Here is a 23,145-nt window from a genome sequence, read left to right on the forward strand (position 1 = left end):
AGGGTTCCTCTTAGAAGAGCTTTGTTTTCCCTGCAGCCTTCTCTGCATTACTTGCAAATGGGAGAAGAAGAATATACATTTGTCAAGAATCATGGGGTACAACACTTAATGACTGTCATAAGGGTCAAATAAGCAATGGAGAAACAATCAATATTAATAAAAATCTCAAGTTACCGTTAAAGTTACAGTCATACAGTCCTCGGTGGGAGGAAAGAATGATAGGAATGATGAGAAAAAACTAGTAGAAATAGAAGTGCAGACTTATTTCATTTATTTTATAAGCTTTGCAGTGACGAGGCACCTTCAAGGCTTTTAAATCTAGTTTTTGATAACCGATTAAGCTGAACTGGTGTGAAACTTTTCCTCTCTTGAAGCAGCAGCACAGGAAACACCACCCATTAAGCTACAAGGAGGAAGGGGGGGGGGGACATGTTTGAAAACGAAAGTGCTTTTTAAAAGCAGAACGGAGGCCAATGCTTTATCTCTCTATTTAAGAATTCAGGATCGATGTAGCTTTTAACCTCCTTTTCTTCACCACAGAACGGTAAGCCTCACATTGAAAAACTTTAAACATGGGAAGGTTGGATTTTGAGGTACATATTTGAGTGGCAGACTTGTGTTGGAGGAACCAGTGCCTTGTCCAAATATACAGACTTTTTTCGATCATTTCTGCAGGCACGAAAAGTGTCCTGGAAAGGAAGAGGCCCTTCAGCTGAGCTTAACCCTGGTGTTCTCCTCAGGTCTAAAAGGGTCCGAAATGAAGTTTGAGACCCTGTAAAAAGTTTTCCCTGCATATCTGAAACTTGAAATTCCATGACTTTTTCTCATTTGAGGGGATCTTTCTAAGGGTGGTGGGGGTTTTTTTGGGGTGTGTGTGTGTACAGTTTTTGCTGGGCAAAAAAAGTTACCAATGTTACCCTCTGGGTTGATTCTAGCTACTGGAATGGTCTTTTTGAATAATTTTTTCGCTAGTATACTAATTTGAACATTTCTGAACACAATGATATGAAAATTGAAATGAAAAAAGTTAATGCTTATTTGTTTATATTTTCTCAGAAAAGCCCGCCCCCGTTTTTGTGAAATGAGTTTTGTTTTCATCTAGATTGGGCTGCAAAATATTACTTTTTTGACCATCTTTGGCATTGAAATAACTAATTTGAACATTTCTGAACACAATGATATGAAAATTGAAATTTAAAAAATGATGCTTATTTGGGGTTTTTTGGTTAGAAAACGGCCTCCCCCCCCATGGCTGTGTGCACTCCAGGTGCTTGCATTTCAGGCCCCCTTCCTGCAGTTGGAGAGGGGGAATCTGGTGCCTGAAATGCGAAGATCTGGGGGAAAACGGAGGGGAATCTGCCACCTGAAAGTGCCCGTGAAAGTTGAATTTCCGTGAAGTAGAGATGCGGAAGTAAATACACTATTTTTGGCTATGAACAGTATCACAGGCCATCCCTTAACACTTTAAACCCCTAAATTGCAATTTTCTATTCCTTTAGCAACCATTCAGATTATTACTCACCATGTTTATTTATTAAAGTTTATTAAAAAAAATATTTATTAAAGGCAGACAAAAGTTTGGCGATGACATATGACGTCATCGGGTGGGAAAAACCGTGGTATAGGGAAAAAAACCCGCAAAGTATTTTTTTAATTAATATTTTTGAAAAACCGTGGTATAGACTTTCTGCGAACTTCGAACCCGCGAAAATCGAGGGAACACTGTACCTAGATTTCATCCATGATAGACTGTCCCCAGCCTGATCCTTCAAGTCTTCAAGTCTTCCAACCATCCATTGCCACTGTAAGTGAATCCATCCACCTTCCAATTGCTGATGTTCTAATTCCTTCCACCTTTCTCAGCATTAGCTATTTTATTTTTAGTTTTTTACTTTACCTTTTTATTGAAAAAACCTAGGCTGGCAAATATAGCAAAAAGTTGTTTTGGCCTCCACGCATTGCATTTTCAGTTAGTTCCAGGGGGTGGGGATTGCTGTCACCACCAATCCCTGTCACTTGGAACTGGCTGAAAATACAATATTTGGAAGCCAAAAACACAATGCGTGGAGGCAGCAATCAGTGGGGATGTGCTGTGGGGATCCCCACACCTGGAACAGGTAGAAAATGGAGCATGTGAAGATCAAAATGTGGCCTGCAGAGGCTGAAAATGCGATGCACAGAGGCGGTGATCGGCAATGATGTGCTGTGCTGATCTCTGCAGCATGGAATGAGTCTAAAATGGAGCTGAAAATGCAATGCGTGGAGGGCAGAAATGTCCAAAAGGTGGGGGCAGCAGGTGGGTAGAACTTCAGCAATGTTCACTGGTAAGGGTCTAAAACGGAAGGGTAGAGGCCAAAAGTGTGACACACAAAGGCCAAAATGTGATGCATGGTGGCCAAAAATGTGAAGCACAAAGGCCAAAAACCATGAAGTGCAGAGTCCAAATACGCAATGTGCAGAGGCAAAACGCAACTTGTGGGGGCGGCAATGGGCTGTGATGATCCTGCAGCCTTGAACAGTTGGTTGGGGTATTCCAGGAGGCCTATCCACCCGCCAATCAGCTGGTTGTGCTGAATCAGGCTACAATAATGTGCTGAAGCTTACCAGGCTATTTGTTGTTTACCGGAAGGCTGTTAGCCAGATGAATACCAATGGGCACTGATAGGCAGAGGCAGATTTTTTTTTCTTATTCCCTCCCCCCCCCCCCAGAACTAATGTGTGTCTTATACTCTGGAGTGTCTTATACTCTGAAAAATACAGGTATATATATCTCTTTTTCTTCAGCTTAACTTGTATCTTTTATATTAGCAGTTCTTGATCTGATGTACAGTAAGCACTGACCATGCCTTTGATACTATAATTGAGGTCCTCCACCTCCCTTTAGCAATAATACACTGTAGTGATGTCTATATATAGAGGCATCATTTGGGTTGTTTGAAGGTTGTCTTAGGTATGTGATCCTTTCAGACTTCATTTTCCATATTAGTTTAATTTTTTAATTTTAATTTTAGATTGGATATTCTCCACCATAGTTGACATGAGTAGCACTGTGAAAGAAGATATTTACAATGCATTGATTGAACTCGTGGAGAAGCAATTTAAAGAATTTAAATGGAGGCTCAATATTATTAATTATGATGGAAGGCCAAACATTCCTAAGGATTTATTGGATAAAGCTGATCTACAACATGAGGTTGTAGACCTCCTGATTCAATATTATGGAGAAGATGCTCTAGAGGTATGCATTGATGTCCTTCGAAAATGCAATAGAAATGATCTTGCAAAAAATCTTGAAGAAAATAAAGGTAAGAAAATCCAACATATTACACAAATGTTATCTCCATTTAAGATCAAATCGGCAATAGAGACCTATTCTTTCCAGCTGAATCTTGTTCGGATTCAACCTTGAATCCAATTATTTGTTGTTTATTATGATTAGCAATGGTATCCTGGAACTTCAGAGTGGGACTTTCGTTTGAAATACCTTATCTTAAGCCTGGAATCAAATGTAAGCTAAGCACCAACATTGTAACTCAATTTGGCACTTTCCTATCACTGTCAAATAAAATGTTAAGTTCATAGAGGGTAAAAGAACTGAAATTGGAGCATCTGGTTCTGGTTTTGAGCCACTTAAGCCTTGAGAAAATGCCTGGGGTCCTTAGGGGGAGGGGTGTTGAATCCTACCCTCTTTTAGACTGATGTCCCTATTGGTTAATTAAGGCCTTCCAGGTGGTCACATGTAACTGAATCCAAGAGATAAAAATTATTTTTGATGAGAGGGATGATTCTACCTACTTAAAAAGGAAGTAACTGTCTACCCTCTCCTTAAGAGAGGATCTATCACTGGATCCAGTTTCACTAAATAATTTTATCCTTATCTGCAAATTTCCCTTTTTTGGGAAGGTTTTTGAGAAGATGATAGACTGGCAGCTCTAAGGCACACTGGAGAGAACAATTATATAGATCCTTTCCATTTGTGTTTCAGGTTGGGCTACAGCACTCAGATGGTATTGATAACAATGTTATCAATTAGCCGCCCCGAGTCCACAGAAAGGGGCGGCATACAAATCTAATAAATAAATAAATAATAATAATAATAATAATAATAATAATAATAATAATAATAATGAAAGAGCCTAGGATACTGACAGCGAACCCTTTTGGCATTGCGTGCACAAAGTGTCTGAGTGTGTCCTCGACAGACCATGCATGTGCTGGCACCCATAATGCAATGCACACCCCATCTGCACATGTGCTCCCCATGCTCACCCTCTGCATGTGCCATGCATAGTGCATGCGTATGCATCTATTTTGGGCCAGTGTACCTGTTACCACTTCCCAGCCATCTTGTCTCACTTATGGAGACTGCTCTCTCCTCTGGTCTGCCTGGGACAGCTCCTCTCCATGCCAGTGGTTTCTCCAGGAGGGAAGGAAGGAAGCCGTGGTCTACTGTTCCTGCCATTGCCAAGTACCACCATCGGCAGAGCCAAGGATTAGATTAGATTAGATTAGATTTATTGGATTTATATGCTGTCCCTCTCCACAAACTCGGGGCGGCTCACAACAATAATAAAAACAGTACATAGTAACAAATCCAATTCCCACCAATCTAATTACAATTTTAAATTAAAAATTCATAAAACAATCCCAATATATATAAAAAAACAGGCACACAATCAATCAACAGCAAAACAAGGAGGTGGCAGTGGTAAGGACAGGTGGGCAACATCCATCAGCCCCCAAGATAGAGTTGTCTCCCCTGGCTTGGAAAAATCCCCAGAGGTGGACCCCCTCCCTCCTCCCTCCAGCACACCTGAAATCCAGAAAGGTTTCTGGGCGGGGTGATGGGGCCAGAGCCACTACTGCTCCAATACTCACCAGCTCTCTAGTACAACTCAGTGAAGCCAAAATGGCTAAGGCAGATTTACATCAGCAACTCCCAGAAAGAGAGCACCACACCCTCGTATGTCCTATTTTTTTTGCTAGCAGAGATTCCTGAAGCCACCTGTAACTAAAAATGGGCTTCGGAGGGAGAGTGCTGCACTCCTGCATGCTCCGTTTTTCTGCTAGCAGAGTTTTCTGAAGCCGCCTGGAACTAAAAACAGGCTGTGTGAAACCCTACCCTGCGCATGCCCCCGCATCTCTGTCCAAAACCCAATGTTGGCTTCCTTGCCCGCTGAGATGGCCCCACATGCCATACCATAGGTTCACCATCACGGACCTAGGACATGGGTAATATATTTGTCCTAGCTCTTCTTGATTTGTGAATGATATTGATACTATTGATCACAATATTCTTTTGGCTTAGTATCTGTGGAACCGGGAGAAAGGTTTGATGGCAGCTCCCCTCAATGCAGGGCTGGGAGAGAGGGCAAGGGCACAGTTACCTACTGTAATTTTCATCACTACATGTGGCCTCTTAGACCATTCAAGCCTGCTTATGAAAGAAAAAGGGGAAAGAGGAAAATAAGTATATAGAAAGGAACAGGAATTATAAGAAATCTAATATACATTGTAAATGTAGACATTGATAGAAAATATATACCATGAACTTATCTATTTTTTTAAAATGCTCTGTTATTTAATAATTTTTATAATGTGTGTTTTACTAATTCTAGTTTATCTTTAATTGTAGATGTTGATGCTCACCAACTTCCAATTTTATCAGGTAAGGCAGGAATCATTCAAAGGATTATTGAATTATGTGTAAAACTAATTTAGCATGAGCAGTTCCTCCCTTCTCCTTCCCCTTCTATGCAAACCACAGTAAATATTAATCATCTCAAAAATCTTGATGGGAAAACTCCAGGATGGTTTTGCAATGCTGACCAGGAGAAAAAGAAGGGAAAGACGAAAGGAAAGAGAAAGGGACAAATTTAAATGATTCCTGATTTTGAATTTCCCAAAAGGAAATTAAGTAATTCTTGGTACATCTCCAAAATGGCAATGCTTATTGATTATTTTTCTGTACAAATGTGATAGAGATCTATAAGTAAAAAGTATTATTTTATGTTGAAAAAATATTTTTAATAATCTATATCTATATTATTAAACATTTTAATGTAGGTCTGATGTCAAAATGATTAATCTTTCGTTGTTAAATTGGATCCAATCTCTACTGATTTATTCCATTCACTTTTTAAAATGTGGAAATCAAAATGATTTATTGAATACCATTATTAATAAAGAGTAATTGTGGGATTTTGAGTGTCATAAGATTTGAGTATCACTTCTAATGATTTATGTGTCTCTCTCAAGCTAAAATACTGGTCCAAATTAGGATGGCAACTGATGTGCATTTATGGTGGGTCACAGCTTCTCCTGGTCACCTGCATTCCATTTGAAATCTGCATAGCTGGCTTCCAAAAATCAAAGTTAAGGGGGAAGCTGGGAGAAAATTGCAAATCATGGTAACATGAGATTATCCTTAAATGCCTGTGGTGATTTGCTAACAACCACAGTTAGAATTAAAGTCATAAATCAGGTGTAGTCTCTGATTTTTCTCTTTACGACTGCATCATTTAGCAACTGAGTTGTAATTTCCAATTGCAGTTGGAGGGAACTACCTGTAGCTTATTATTATCAATGAAATAAAAACATATTTATCTTTAAAAAAGGAAATAATAAAATCTCATTATTATCATTCCTTAACTAATCTAAAATAAAATTTAAAAAATCAAGCATCTATCCAAATCTTAATTTTAAGTTCTGGATTATTGCATTGCATCAATTTAGCATAAGAAAAAGTATAATAAAATCAAACATTTCCTGAAATATTATGTCACAATATTCAGAAATGTAATTGTGACAGGGTTTATGTCTAATCTATTATATTTTGAGGACAGTGCTTCCAAGAATGCCACATATGAATAATCCAAAAGACCGTAGGAAGGAGAATTTATATTAAACAAAGTTGCTCCAAATTTGGTATTGTCAGAATATATGCATAATGGTGTAATTCAGAATTATGGAAAGTCAAGTCACATTTTTCAGTAACAAGTGCATATTTTTTTTAAAAAAACCCTTTGATAATAATACATTGAAATAGCTAGCTGGAATTGAAGAACCCCATTAAAATTTATCAAGTAATATATTTAATTTATGGGCAATCCATCATCTCTGTGTTTGTATATATTTGTATGTGTTCTCTGAATAAAAAAACCCATCCATATTAAGTATGAAATATGCTGGGGATTACACCAGGAGTGGTTCCGGTTTGTTTTGCTGCTAGTTCGCTCAGGGATGCACTTTTTGTGCATGCATACACATATTATGTGCCATGCATATGTGCGCACATACACAATACTTAACTTTTGTGCAGGCAACAAAGAAAACCCAAAATGACAAAAGAATTGGTTCAGGGACATGGCAGGCCTAGATTGTTGCTGGTTCTAGGGACCTAGGTCGCCAAGTTACTACTGGTTCTATAGAACCGTTCTGAACTGGTAGGAACCCACCTCTGGATTACACTAATTATGGAAGTATTAATCATATCTCAAGGGGGTAATGTTTAAAGATTTCCATTTATTGAAGTCCAAAACCCCCCACTTTTATATAACCTATAAGTATTTAATGCAATCATTTGAGAAACATTATGTGGAATAAAAGAATTTAAAATGATAAATATTTAATCTATTGATTAACAAGAATTTTTTTATTATCAGTTCTGACAAACCAATTAAAAAGTACCCTACAACTTCCCCGAATTCATTAATTTAGAGAGCAGATGAGATGGTCCCAAGAAAAAGATACAGAAACAAAACACTTAATTGTGTGTCTTATGCAGGCTTATTTTTAATGCTTCTAATTTCATTCATTCTTCCCTTAGAATACAGAAACTACATTAAACAAAAATTTGCAATGATCAAAGATCCTAATGCTATTCCTGGTGAATATGTGCCCCTAAACCAGAGATATTCAAAGCTGATCATACTAGATTATCACCAGTCAGAAGAAGAGAAAGAAGATGAAATTCTGGCAATGGGAAGGAAACATCTTGAAATCATCAGCAAAAGAGCTGAGACTTCAACCAGCATTGAAACATTATTTAACCCTGATAAATATGGATTAACTCCCCAAATTATTGTGTTGCAAGGAGCTGCAGGAATTGGAAAAACAATGATGGCCAAAAAAATCATGTTTGGCTGGGCTTCTCAACAACTTTACCAAAATAAATTTAATTATGTTTTCTATATTAGCTGCAGTGAGATGAATTTCCATGCAGAGTCCCATAAGACTAGCATTGCAGAAATAATTTCAGAAGAATGGCTCAAGTGTCAAAAAGTGAAAAATGTGATTCAAAACATACTGAGGAATGAAGAGAAACTTCTGTTCATAATTGATGGGTTTGATGAATTAAGACATTCCTTTAATCAGGCTGAAAACCATTGTTGCATTGATCCCTGGAAGAAGGAGCCAGTGAGAATTATTTTGAGTAATTTATTTCAAAAAAAGATTCTTCCTAAATCCTCTCTTATAATCACAACAAGACCAATTGCTTTGGAGAAACTCCATCAATGTTTAGAGCGCCCACGTAATGTTGAAATATTGGGGTTTTCCACAAAGGAGAGAGAAGAATATTTCTACAAGTTTTTTGAAAACGAAGACCAAGCAAGTCAAGCTCTCAAATTTGTTAAACAAAATGATACCCTTTTCACCATGTGTGTGATTCCTCTTGTGAGCTGGATCATCTGTACAGTGATGAAACAGGAGCTGGAGAGAGGCAAGGATCTCCAGAAGACACCATACACCCTCACTGCAATATATATGCTATATTTCTCCAGTTTGTTAAAGTTTCACCATAAAGAATCCAAACAGGATCTCCAAGCAATTGTAAAAGGTCTGTGCTCTTTAGCTGCAGAGGGAGTCTGGAATCGGAAAATATTGTTCATGGAGAAAGATGTCAAGAAGCATGGATTAGATAAAAAAGACTACATCCATCTTTTTCTAAATCAAAGTGTCTTCAAAAGAGACATTGATTGTATTCAAACCTATAGCTTCATTCACTTAAGCTTCCAGGAGTTTTTTGCTGCATTGTTTTATGTCCTAGAAGAAGGAGATGAGCAGCATTCTGAAAATTGGAATAAAAATTTGCAGACACTGTTAGAAACACATAGGTCTTTTAGGCTTGACTTTGTAGTGGGATTTCACTTCCTCTTTGGTTTTTTAAATGAAGAAAAAAGAATGAGCGAGTTGAGAAAAGAATTTGGGTGGGAAATTTCTCCTAAGAATAAAAAATTCTTGTTAAACTGGGTGAAAAATAATATTCCAAAAAGGAGACATAATTTTCAATTGCAAAAAGAAATGTTTAGTTATTTATATGAGACACGAGATGACAATTTTATAAAAAATGCAGTATGTAGTATCACTGAAATAGATTATCAGAGCAACTCAGATATGGAATTGATGATCCTGGCCTATTGTATACAACACTGCCAGAATTTAAAATACCTCTTTGCCAAAGGTTCTGCATTTGTAGATCATGCGGAGAGAGAATTATTTCTTCCAGAAGATAAGTAAGTATTTTTGAAAACTTGTTGAACATTTTGTTAAGTTTGAAGCAGTGGAGGTTGACATGTGGTATCCAGATTCGCCTTTATTAGGAATCAGCATGTAACAGAAAGAAATCGAAACAAAGTAAAACACAGTAACTTGTGGCAAAGAACAACCTGCTTGACAAGTGGTTCCCTTTTTAAAAGATTTTCCCTGGTAGGTGCAGTTTTGACAGCCGCTTGAATTTCCCAGCTGCGGCTTGGCCAATCCATGGCCGGTATGTAGATAACTCTATTTACCATAAGATATTTATATATTGGCTATTTACATGCATGTATACATAATACACCTCCCCTCATAGTTCAGCATACATCAGTCAATCATTTAACCACATGATGTAATCGTCCAATTGGGATGGTCGTCGACTCTCCCATTCAGACCTGCGCAGTTTAGTTGATTTGTCGATGGCTGAAGAGGAGATCAGCTCACTCGCGGCTCTGCGGAGCTCACCAGGCCTAGCTGGTCTGGCCTGTGTTGAGTCTCCATGTGTAGAGTCGGCGATACCAATGCCAGCCTCCTGGAGTTCGCGACTCCTCTCGCTGGTTCCCTGGTGATGTGTAGGTAAGTAGTCTGTTATATCTATGGTTGTCTGCGTGCCTTGGGAAGGGGGGGGGCGGTTGGAGTTGCTCCCTATGGGAAGCAAAGGATTACAGTCTTTATTTATTGATTTATTGTCTGTTGTTTGAAGGTTGGCTAATTCCAGTTTCTTTCGGAGGTGATCTATACGTCTCCTCCACTCTCCCCCGTCATCCAATTTTATAATATATGATTTGGGTCCAGTCTTATATACAACCATGCCCCTTTCCCAGTTCACCCCTCCCATCAAAGTTCCTTGCGTAGACGGTTTCTCCCACCTCAAAATTATGCTCTGGAATACTTTTTATTTTATCCTGCTGGTTCACGTATGAGGGGTGAAGGCGATCTAATTTGGACCTTAATTTCTAACCCATGAGAAGTTCTGCTGGGCTTTTATTTGTTGAGCTGCTAAGTGTTATGTGTTTCATTAGGAGGAATTGGTCAATCTTTTCTGGCCAATCCCCTGATGTGGAATGGCTGAGAGCTTCCTTGGCCACCCCCACCATCTGTTCTACTTTCCCATTTGCAGCTTGAAAATAGAGTGACAGTAGAGCATGCCTAATGCCCAGCTCTGCCAAAAATAACTCCATCTGCCTCACTATAAATTGGGGTCCATTGTCAGATACAATTAAGTCTGGGTATACATGCATGCAAACAATTTCTGCAACGCTTTTACGGTTGCACAAGTGGTGATTGAATTCATGAGAATTATCTGTAGCCACTTAGCATAGGCATCTACCACTATGAGGAATGACTGTGAGTGGATAGGCCCTGAAAAATCTATATGTAATCTTGACCAAGGGTCCCTAGGCATCTCCCATTCTGAAGGTGTTGTTTTGGGGGGGGGGGCTTGCTCTGGATTCTTGGCAAGGGCTGCAAGTGGCTACCCACTGTTCAATGTCTGTGTCTAGGCCTGGTCACCATGAGTGGCTTCTGTCTAGGCTCTTCATTCTCACTATCCCTGGGTGGCCTTTGTGCAATATGTCCATTACTTTTACCCTTAGGATTGCGGGTATTATCACCCTCTCCCCCTACAAGATGCACCCCCTCAGTATGGAAAGTTCCATTTTCTTGCTCTTGTACTGTTTCAGTTCTTCTTGAAGTGTTCCTTCTGCCCATCCCCTGAGTATACAACCTGTTAATGCTTTAAGTGTTTTGTCCCTTTGTGTTTCTCTGGCTACTTCCTCTGCTGTGACTGTCAGGTAATTGTCCAATTCTATTAGCAGGACATCTGCTGCTGGAGCCAGGTTATTAAGTATTTTAGGCTCTGGGCAGTGGCTTAAGGCATCTGCATGGGTAATCCCCCCCCCGTATTTTAGGCAATAATTGTAGCCGAATAGGAAGATCACCCACCTGGTCATTCTAGGGGACATAAAGGCAGGTGTAGCTTTGTTTTCTGCAAAGGGGACCAATGATGGTCAGTGATTAGCCCTAATCCCGCCCATAGAGATAATCGTGAATTTTTAAAATACCACCTGCTGCTGCTAATGCCTCCTTATCAATTTGGCTCTAATTTCATTTTGCATTGGACAAGGTCCTTTAAAAAAATGCTATGGGGGCCTCAGTGCTGTCTGGAAAAATGTGGGCGAGGACTGCACCTACCTTGTAAGGCGAAGCATCGGAAGTCAGCCTTAAAGGCATGGTGTTGTTATACTGGACAATCATACTATTTGAGGACCAAAGGTTCTTAATTTTATTAAAAGTGAACTGTTCCGAGTCTCCCCACTGCTAGCTGGATCCCTTCTGTAGCAATCTATGCAGGGGTTCCACTGCTGTGGCTTTCTGTTTTAAGAAAACAGTAAAAGTTTAATAGACCTAGGAATGTCTGTAATTCAGTTTTGTTTTGGGGTTCTGGGGCTTCCTTGATTGCCCTTACTTTATCCTCCGTTGGATGAATTCCCGTTCCATCTATTTTAAATCCGAGGAATTTGAAACTCAGAACTCCCCACGAGCATTTATCAGCCCTTAAATGGAGACCCTTTTCTTGAAATCTTTTAAGGACTTCCCTGATCCTTTGGTTTTGAGATTCTCCCAAAATTAACACGTCATCAAAATATGGAACAACACCTGGGAGCCTGTTTAGCAGTCTCTCCATTATGCCTTGGAAAATTCTGGGGGCTACACTTACTCCAAATTGAAGTCTGGTTCATTTAAAGGCCCCCCTGTGTGTCACAAAGCTGTGGTCTCATCTATGGGGATCTGTTGATACACCTGGGCTAGATCCTGTTTGGCAAAAAAAATTCCATGCCTCAATGAGTGTAGCAGTGTTGGACTACTGGGATTGGGTATGTGTTGTGCTGGAGTGCTTTGTTAAGAGTTGATTTATAATCAGCACAAACTCTTATAGACCAATGCGGCTTAAGTGGGGTCACTATTGGCATTTCCCATGGGGCATAATCCACTGGAACTAGGATTCCTTGGGTTATGAGTTTGTCCAATTGGGCATCTAGCTTGGGTAGGAGTGGAAGAGGGACTCTTCGGGGCTTGAGGTGCAATGGGGTGATTGCTGGATTTAGGTTAAGGGAATTGGAGACCCTTTGTAAGTTTCCAAACCCGTGGCGAATGCCTCTGGAAATTCGTTAGAGAAATTGGCATTTGAGTGTTGTTGAATTTTATGGATTCTGTTACCTCTATACCTAGTGGGTCCATTCCATTCCCAATAGTGTGTGTCTAGCCCCATCTACTATAATCAATGGCAGCATTAATACATGGTTTTTAAAAGTTATGGGAACTCTCACACACCCAAATATTGGAATCCTGTTTCCCTGAAAGTACTGCACAGTTGTTGTAATTGGTTCTAATTTTTCCCTCATCAGGTTCGGCATGTACAGTTTAAGTTTGTGCCATGGTATGATGGCATATTTCAAACCCGTGTGCAACTCCACCTTACAAGGTTGGCTGTTTAACAAGAAGGACACTGAAATTTTACTCTTTGCCCTGGAGCCAGTGTAGTTAACTGTGGGGTAACGGTTACCTGATTCCGGATGTTGCCTTCTGCTCTCTGTGAGTAGCTTTTGGAAGAGTTGTAGGAAGGACAGTTTACTCTGTACCATGCTCTTGGATGGGGTCCTCTGCATCCTTGGCATTTGGTTGGGTGTCCTTGGTTCCCACCATTTGTGGAGGAGGTCTGCAGGCAGCATTGTTCATCGTGGTGTTTTCAACGTCTGGTCCATTTGGTTCTGCCGTTTCCACTGTGTCAGCTTTCACAAGGTTTACAGTTGTGGAGTGTCTTTTTTGGTCTTCCGTGGCTGCTCCGGAGACCTCGATAGCTTGAGCGGCTTTGAGGACCTCCTGCAGTGTGGTGTCTTCATCCATGATGACCTTATTCTGGAGGGCTGTATTTTGCATACCAAAGATTAGTCTGTCTTTCAGCCTGGATTCTGGGTTCTCATACTTGCATTTCAAGAGGAGCGCTCTGAGACGAGTGGCGAATTGGTTTATTGTCTCTCCTTCGGCTTCCTTCGTATTCTCAAATTTGTGCCGGTAGACTTTTGATGCTTTGGTTGGTTTGAAGTGTGCCTTTAACTTTGCTGCTGTGGTGGCCCACGGTACCGACCTTACTGGATCTGGATCCATTAGCGTTTGAGCGAGCTCATAGATCAGTGGCCCGCAAAGATTGAGGAAGATTGTGCATTTTCTGTTGTCACTGGCATCCTTGTTGCCGGATGCTTCCAATAAATTTTCAAATTTATCCATGTATGTCTCCCAGTTGGTCTTCTCTGGGTTGAAAAATTCTGGAGCCTGTGCAACTGAAGATGCTTCCATGACTTCTTCTTGAGCATTGGTTCTACTTCCTCTCATTGCCAGTGTTAAGTTTGAAGCAATGGAGGTCGACACGTGGTAGCCAGATTCGTCTCTATTAGGAATCAGCGTATAACTGAAAGAAATCACAACAAAGCAAAACACAGTAACTTGTGGCAAAGAAGAACCTGCACGGCAAGGGTTTCCTTTTTTAAAAGATTTTTCCCTGGTAGGTGCGGCTTTGACAGCTGCTTGAATTTCCCGGCCATGGCTTGGCCAATCCGTGGCCGGTATGTACATAACTCTGTTTACCATAACATATTTACATATTGGCTATTTACATGCATACATAACACATTTCATTTAGTTTTTCATCCTGCCACTATTAATCTCTAACCTACTGTCACAAATGTAATAATAGACCAGAAAAATTATATTTAGTGTTGTGGTTGGCTCTGGCCCAGCTCCTGCCCCAGGGAATGGGGAGGTGGATGCAGGGGAAAATTCAACATTTCACAGGCTTGTGTTATTGCCGACAGAATCAGATCAGAGTTTAGTTTCCTCGGATGAAGAAGAAGGTGGGAGTGACTCGGCAGAGGAGGACTTGGCACACAGCCAAGGCAGTCAATCTTCCTTATCTTCTATTGCTTCCGATGATGACATTTTGGACCCACGCAAGTGCAGAATTATGCGTAGAAGAGACCAATTAAGAACATATTACAGGAAATAAGGAAGGCCACCTGTGTTTGGGTGGGGCTCCAGTAATTAGGGCTGCTGCTATAAATAGTAGCATGTGGGTTTGGCCATTGTGGAAGAATATCTGTTGCAGTTTCGTCAGGAATCTTGTGTGCTGGACATAGTTGCTTTTTCACGCCTTTGAAACCAAAGCAGAGCAACGTGTGTGTGTGTCGCCCTTCATTGGAAGAAGAAGGGGTGTGAGGTTTCTCCACAGCTGCTGGCTAAGTACTTAATGACTGCTTAAAGGACATTGTACAGACTATCAGGTTGTTTGGGAAGAGTGCTCTTTGCAATACAAAAAGAGTGCTTAGTTTATTTTGACTTTTGTGATAAAGAACATTGTTTTCAATTTTCAAACGTGTGTGTGTCTGAAATTTGTATCCTTGAATTTTCAGCCATCGTCCCTTACCCAACCACAATTCTATACTATTTCTACTTGGCCTCCCATCCTTCTCATATAACTGTTCTATCTTAATTATCCCCTTTCCCTTCAACTCTCCTATAACCCTATTTAGATATGTTTCGTTATCTCTATTTATTACATGTAGCGATGGCAGTTTTGATTTATATAATTCTATTTTCCCCTGCCACTTTTTCCAAATTTCCATAGTCTCTTTCAGGGGACCTATTAATTTATCTAAGTCGCTCCTATTCCACCTTATAAAAATTAATTCTCTATTCTTCATCCCATTTATCTTTTTCCAATTTCACCCATTTATTTTCAAATAATTTCAGCTCTATTAATCATTCAATTTGAAATGCTTCTCTATACAACTCCAAACAAAAAATTCCCCATCTGCCCTCTTTTTCATTCTCTATTAACCATTTTTTCCTTATTCTCGGTCTCTTATCTTCTTCAACCCAATAATTAAGTTTTTTTATCCCACTCCCTAAACTTTGATGCTAATAAACCCCCTGGCAATACCTGAAATAGGTACATCATTTTGGGAACTATCATCATTTTTAATGCTTTTATTTTAGCCATTCTCCTTAGCTTTTTCTCTTTCCAGCTCCTCATCTGTTTCAACATTTTCCTCCATATTACCTATAATTCACCTCCTCAATTTTTGCTGGGTTTCTCAACAACCAAATTCCCAAATATTTAATTTTCTTTAATCCTAACTTTAACCCTGATTCTTTCCTAATTTCTATTTGTTCTCTCGGACCTGTATTTAAACACATAATCTCTGATTTTTCCATATTGACTGACAATCTCGATTCCTGTTTAAACTCTTGCAAAATATTTCTTATGTCTTTAATCATCTCCATCGGGGTCTGGGTCAGTATAATTGCATCATCTGCAAATAGGTTTAGTTTCATTTCTTTTAAAAAATATATATTTTATAATTTTTTCAAAAAAACAAACAACAAACATAACATACAACATTTAGTGGAGCTACAGTCGCTCCGCTCAAAGTAGAAGTCATCATCATAATAATAAAAGAAAAATTTCATCTATAAAATATATGTAAATATATAAAGTGAAAATATCAGTTTTAATATAATAAATCTAAAACTACAGTAGAACCTCGACATACGAGTTTAATTGGTTCTAGACCTGGGCTCGTAACTCGATCAACTCGTATGTCGAACAACTATTCCCCATAGGAATCAATGGAAAAGCGATTGATGCGTGCAAGCCCAAAAATCAAAAACCGGCCGCCACCACCGAAGGAGGCTTGAGCCTCCCGAATCCTCCCCACCCCTTTGCCATGCATGTCATCTTGCATGCCTGTCAATCTTGTGTGCGCCGCAGAACGGGACGAGCTGGCGATGCGTGCCCTGCCTCTCCCACCCTAGCTGCGGGCCGTCTGCACCGCTGCTCCACTTGGTCGGCGGTCCCAGAGAGGCAGGAGCCAGACGCTGGCCTGCTTTTTGTCCCCCGCCACTGCCGCCGCCTACAAGCACACTGCCAGGCTGCTTCCCATGCTCCGTGCCTCCTTTGTCTCTGGGTCTGCGGAGGGAGGGAGGGAGGGAAGCAGAGCGGGGCAGCATGCAAGACGACCGCCTCTCCGCTCACCAAGCGCCGCGGGGAAGGAGGAAGAGAAGCAGCCGCTTTCCTGCTTCCCTTCCTTCCTTCCCAACCGGACTCTCGAGGGCGGCGGCGGGGGGTTCCCAGCCTGGGAGCAGTTGCAAAGCGCCGCGCCCCCCTGACGGCGTCCAGAGGCTTCCGAAGCGGCGCTGGGCGAAAGACGGTGGGCAGGTAGCGGCGGAAGGTGGGAGGAGCTGGGCAGCGGCTTCCGAAGCGGTGCTGCCCACCCGCCCTCTTTCGCCCAGCGCCGCTTCAGAAGCCGCTGCCCAGCGCCTCTCGCCTTCCACCGCTGCCCGCCCGCCCTCTTTCGCCCAGCGCCGCTTTGGAAGCTTCTGGACGCCGTCAGGGGGGCGTGGCGCTTTGCAACTGCTCCCAAGGCTGGGAACCCGCCGCCGCCGCCCTCAAGAGTCCGGTTGGGAAGGAAGGAAGGGAAGCAGGAAAGCGGCTGCTTCTCTCTTCCTCCTTCCCCGCGGTGCTTGGCGAGCGGAGAGGCGGTCGCCTCGCCTGCCGCCCCGCTCTGCTTCCCTCCTTCCCTCCCTCCGCAGACCCAGAGACAAAGGAGGCGCGGAGCATGGGGAGCCGCCTGGCAGAGCGCTCGCAGGCGGCGGTGGCGGCGGGGGACAAAAAGCAGGCCAGTGCCTGGCTCCTACCTCTCCGGGATGGTCGACTGAGCGGAGCAGCGGTGTAGACGGCCCGCAGCCAGGGTGGGGGAGGCGGGGCGCACATCGCCGGCTCGTCCCATTCTGCGGCGCACACAAGATTGACAGGCATGCAGAATGACAGGCGAGCAGGAGGACCTTCCAAACTCCCCCCCCGCCAAAAACCCAAAGGTGGTCTGCCGCCGCCCGCTTGAGCCAGGAGGCAGGCAGGGCGAAGTGCGTGGAGGGGAAGGATGCTCCGGTTTCCCGGGTGGGGGCGGGGAGTGTTCGGAAGGGGCACAGCCCGGAGCGAGACTTGGCCTCAGTTCATATCCCGAATTTGAGCTCGGGAGTAGAACAGAAATGTCTCTTCCCTCCCAGCTCGTCGAAATCCTCGTATGTAGAGCAGCTCGTATGTCGAGGTTCTACTGTATATCAAAGTTTATAAAGATATATCTAAAAAGAAATTTTTAGAGAAGAAAGAGAAATTTATGTTTATATTAGTAAATAATTACCATCTAATACAATTCTACTGCTAAATTCAAATATTCAAAATAATATAACAACACACTTATCCCTTTTTCCTTGTTTCCCACCAAGTATATACTTTCTGCCAGATATAATAAAATTCTTGTTCTTCTTGGTTGTTTAACCATCTCGTCATCATATCTTGCTCGGCGCAATCTAGGACCTTCTTAAGAATATCTATTTGCTGATACCCAAATGCCTAAATACTTTACTTTTTTAGTTACTTTCATGTTTGATTTTATTTCTAGTTGTTTCGTCTGAAAATCTGTCACATTTTTAGTTAATATTTGTGTCTTATTTTTATTAATTTTTAAGCCGGCCATTGTTCTGTATTCTTCTAATAAGTCTATTAACTTTAAAATGGAATTTATTGGGTCTTCTAGTATAAAAACAATGTTGTCTGCAAAGGCCTGTAGTTTATATATGTCTTTCTAAATTTGTAAACCTTTTATGTTTTTATCTTTCCTTACCTTTATCAATAAAGCTTCTAGTGTCAAAATAAATAATAGTGGAGAAATAGGACAGTCTTGTCTAACACATTTTTGTATCTCAAATTTTTCTTTTTGATCATTATTAATAATAATTTTAGTGAAAGTGATGTGCCGGTGCCTGGAGGCTGTTGGGGCCTGGATGGGTGTCAACAAACTCAAACTCAACCCAGACAAGACGGAGTGGCTGTGGGTCTTGCCTCCCAAGGACAATTCCATCTCTCCATCTATTACCCTGGGGGGGGGACTATTGACCCCCTCAGAGAGGGTCCGTAACTTGGGCGCCCTTCTCGATCCAAAGCTGACATTGGAACATCATCTTTCGGCTGTGGCGAGGGGGGCATTTGTCCAGGTTCGCCTGGTGCACCAGTTGCGGCCCTATTTGGACAGGGAGTCACTGCTCACAGTCACTCATGCCCTCATCACCTCGAGGTTTGATTACTGCAACGATCTCTACATGGGGCTACCTTTGAAAAGTGTTCGGAAACTTCAGATCGTGACGAATGCGGCCGCGAGAGCCATCGTGGGGCTTCCTAGATTCGCCCACGTTTCTGCAACACTCCGTGGCCTGCACTGGCTGCCGATCGGTTTCCAGTCACAATTCAAAGTGTTGGTAATGACCTTTAAAGCCCTACATGGCATTGGGCCAGAATACATCCGGAACCGCCTTCTACCGCACAAATCCCAGCGGTTGATAAGGTCCCACAGAGTTGGCCTTCTCCGGGTCCCGTCGACCAAACAATGTCGTTTGGCGGGCCCCAGGGGAAGAGCCTTCTCTGTGGCAGCCCCGGCCCTCTGGAACCAACTCCCCCCAGAGATTAGAACGGCCCCCACCTTCCTTGTCTTTCGCAAATTACTTAAGACCCACCTTTGTCGTCAGGCATGGGGGAGTTAAGTTATCCTTTCCCTCTAGGCTACTACAAGTTATGCATGGTATGTTTGTGTGTATGTTTGGTTTTTTTTTATAAGGGTTTTTTAGTTGTTTTTATTAATTGGATTGTTCATGTTGTTTTACCACTGTTAGCCGCCCCGAGTCTGCGGAGAGGGGCGGCATACAAATCCAATAAATAATAATAATAATAATAATTTTAGCTGTCTGAGTAGAGTATATAGAATATACATCAATTATGTTAACAAATTTAGTTCCAAAATTCATTTTATTAAATTGTAGTTTCATAAAGGAACAATCCACGTTATCAAATGCTTTTTGTGCATCTAAAAATATTAATGCCATTTGTTTTCCTGGATATTGTTCATAATATTCTAATGTATCTATAATTGTTCTCATATTATTTTTAATCTGTCTGTTTCGAAGAAATCCATTTTGATCCTCATGTATTATTCCAGTCATAATATTTTTTAATCTGTAACCATATACTGAAACAAAAATTTTATAGTCCATGTTTAATAATGAAATTGGTCTATAGTTTTGAATTTTATCCTTTTCAGTATCAGGTTTGTGTATTAAGGTTATTAGGGCTTCTGACCATGTTTTGGGAATTTTACCGTCTAGGATTATATTATTAAATATCTCTAACATGTTTGTTATGAGTATGTTACTATTTAATTTATAAAATTCTGCAGGAATAGCATCATGTTTTTTGACTTTTAAGTGCTTGCTGTAATTCAGTCATAGTAAATGGAGCATTTAATTTCTGTTGTTGATCTTCTGTTAAAATATGTAAATCTATTGAACTTAAAAAATCAAAAACTTCGTCTTCATTTTTATTTTCTTTTTGGTATAATTTTTTATAAAATTCTAACACTATGTCTTTCTTTTCCTCGATTCTATGTTTAAGTATATATTTACTGTCTTCTAATTTTTTATTATTCTTGCCTCTTTTTGGTTTCTTAATTTAAATCCTAACCAATGCCCTGGTTTGTTAGCATGTTCAAAATATTCCTGTTTGGCCTGTTTAATTTTTTCTGCTAACTGTTCTTGTTCTATTAAATTTATTTTGTGTTTATCTAACTCCCTTTTCTTTTTATTCACATCTTCGCCTTGGCTATTTTGTGATAATACTTCTAAATCTTTTAATTCTGTCTTCAATTTTTGAAGTTGGTATTTTTTTTCTTTATTCTTTTTTGTTTTATAGGATATTGTTAAACCACATATATATGCTTTGACTGTATCCCATAAATTTTGTGATGTAGTATCTATATTATTTAAATTTTTAAAAAATTCCAATTCTTTTTCTATCCAGTCTTTATATTGAGGATCTTGCAAAATGTTTCTATTCATTCTCCAATACCTTGGTTTTTTATTTCCCTTCCAAGTAATTGTCAATGCATTGTGATCTGCCCAATTATTTGTTTCAATTTCAATGTTTGAAACATATTCAGAAATCTGAGTTGAAATCCATGTCATGTCTATTCTAGTCCAAATTTTATGTGGATTTGAAAAAAATCCAGGGCAATCTGAGGAACATGACAACAAGATGGTGGATGAGATTACCCTAATGGCAGTAAAGGGAGATATTGTGGTTATGGGTGATTTCAACATGCCTGATGTTGACTGGAATATCACCAGTGCCCTTACATGCAAAAGTAAGAATATAGTAGAGGCCTTTACAGGAGCAGCTATGGCACAGCTAGTTAAGACACCAACTAGAGGGGAGAATATTCTAGATTTAGTTTTTACCAATGGGAATCGGGTTTCAGAGGTCAAGGTGGGAGAAAATTTAGGTTGCAGTGACCATCTATGTTTGTGGTTTGATGTAAAAACTGATGGTGAGCAATCCTATACTGCAACCAAAGTATTGGATTTCAGAAAAACAAATTTTAATGCAATGGGGGAATATTTAAATAATGAATTAAAGGGGAGGGATAAAATGGCAGGAGCAAGCACCCAGTGGACTGTATTAAAAAAGGCCATCTTAAAAGCCACAAGACTTTATGTAAAACAAGTAACTAAAGGTAAAAGGAAGAAGAAACCGCTATGGTTTAGCAATGATGTAAGGGCTATAGTCAATGAAAAAAAGGCTGCCTATAGGAGGTATAAAGAGTCTGGAAGTATAGCTGATAGTGAGGTGTATAAAATGAGACAGAAGGAGGCGAAACAGATAATATATGCTGCTAAAGCCTCAAAAGAGGAAGAAATAGCAAAATCTGTAAAGAAGGGGGATAAAACCTTCTTCAGATATATTAGTGATAGGAAGAAGAAAAACTGCAGCATCACAAAGCTTAGTACCGGGAATAATACATGCATTGATGGGAATAAGGAGATCGCTGACCATTTCAATAGCTACTTCTGTTCAGTTTTCTCAAAAGACACCTTACAAAATAATAATAATACTATAGAGGGATATAGCATTGCTTCCAGCTGTACGGATTCAGCTCCAGTGATCTTAGAAGCCAATGTCTTAGAAGAACTTGAAAGATTAAAGATAAATAAGGCAATGGGTCCAGATGGCATCCACCCCAGAGTTCTTAAAGAACTCAGATCTGTCATTGCTACCCCCCTGACTGATTTGTTTAACAAATCCCTGTTAACAGGAGATGTTCCTGAGGATTGGAGAATGGCCAGTGTTGTGCCTATCCACAAGAAGGGCAGTAGAGAAGAAGCTGGTAACTACAGGCCAGTTAGCTTGACATCGGTTGTAGTTAAAATGATGGAGACTCTACTCAAAAAGAGGATAAATCAGCATCTAAAAAACAATAACTTATTGGACCCAAATCAGCATGGCTTTACTGAAGGCAAATCATGTCAGACTAATCTCATTGAGTTCGTTGACTATGTCACAAAGGTGTTGGATCAAGGTGGTGCCGTGGATATTGCGTATCTGGACTTCAGCAAAGCCTTTGATACGGTTCCACATAAAGAGCTGATAGATAAATTAGTGAAGATTGGACTGAATCCCTGGATAGTTCAGTGGATTTCAAGCTGGCTGAAGCATAGACATCAGAGAGTTATTGTTAATGGCGAATATTCTGAGCAGAGACTGGTTACAAGCGGTGTGCCACAAGGGTCTGTTCTGGGTCCTATTATTTTTAATATGTTTGTGAGTGACATAGGGGAAGGTTTGGTAGGGAAGGTTTGCCTATTTGCCGATGACTCTAAAGTGTGCAATAGGGTTGATATTCCTGGAGGGGTCTGTAATATGGTAAATGATTTAGCGTTACTAGATAAATGGTCAAAGCAATGGAAACTGCAGTTTAATGTTTCCAAATGTAAAATAATGCACTTGGGGGAAAGGAATCCTAAATCTGAGTATTGCATTGGCAGTTCTGTGTTAGCAAAAACTTCAGAAGAGAAGGATTTAGGGGTAGTGATTTCTGACAGTCTCAAAATGGGTGAGCAGTGTGGTCGGGCGGTAGGAAAGGCAAGTAGGATGCTTGGCTGCATAGCTAGAGGTATAACAAGCAGGAAGAGGGAGATTGTGATCCCCTTATGTAGAGCGCTGGTGAGACCACATTTGGAATACTGTGTTCAGTTCTGGAGACCTCACCTACAAAAAGATATTGACAAAATTGAACGGGTCCAAAGACGGGCTACAAGAATGGTGGAAGGTCTTAAGTATAAAACCTATCAGGAAAGACTGAATGAACTCAATCTGTATAGTCTGGAGGACAGAAGGAAAAGGGGGGACATGATCGAAACATTTAAATATGTTAAAGGGTTAAATAGGGTTCAGGAGGGAAGTGTTTTTAACAGGAAAGTGAACACAAGAACAAGGGGACACAATCTGAAGTTAGTTGGGGGAAAGATCAAAGGCAACATGAGAAAATATTATTTTACTGAAAGAGTAGTAGATCCTTGGAACAAACTTCCAGCAGACGTGGTTGGGAAATCCACAGTAACTGAATTTAAACATGCCTGGGATAAACATATATCCATTGTAAGATAAAATAC

At 40.6% G+C, this 23,145-nt stretch overlaps 1 protein-coding gene across 1 annotated transcript in view; it reads left to right on the forward strand.

Moving 5' to 3' along the window:
• The first annotated feature begins 435 nt into the window (after nucleotides 1-435).
• The window catches only part of LOC139175530 (uncharacterized), an 86,589-nt gene continuing 63,879 nt past the window's right edge, over nucleotides 436-23,145 (forward strand). Inside the window, exons 1-5 of the mRNA XM_070766685.1 lie at nucleotides 436-544; nucleotides 1,683-1,804; nucleotides 3,012-3,305; nucleotides 5,636-5,668; nucleotides 7,829-9,515. Coding sequence (XP_070622786.1) covers nucleotides 3,038-3,305; nucleotides 5,636-5,668; nucleotides 7,829-9,515 — 1,988 coding nt within the window. The 5' untranslated portion in view covers nucleotides 436-544; nucleotides 1,683-1,804; nucleotides 3,012-3,037. The remainder of the gene's footprint in view (nucleotides 545-1,682; nucleotides 1,805-3,011; nucleotides 3,306-5,635; nucleotides 5,669-7,828; nucleotides 9,516-23,145) is intronic.

The sequence above is a fragment of the Erythrolamprus reginae genome, chromosome 1 (genome assembly GCF_031021105.1).
Source record: "Erythrolamprus reginae isolate rEryReg1 chromosome 1, rEryReg1.hap1, whole genome shotgun sequence".
Taxonomy (NCBI): Eukaryota; Metazoa; Chordata; class Lepidosauria; order Squamata; family Dipsadidae; genus Erythrolamprus; species Erythrolamprus reginae.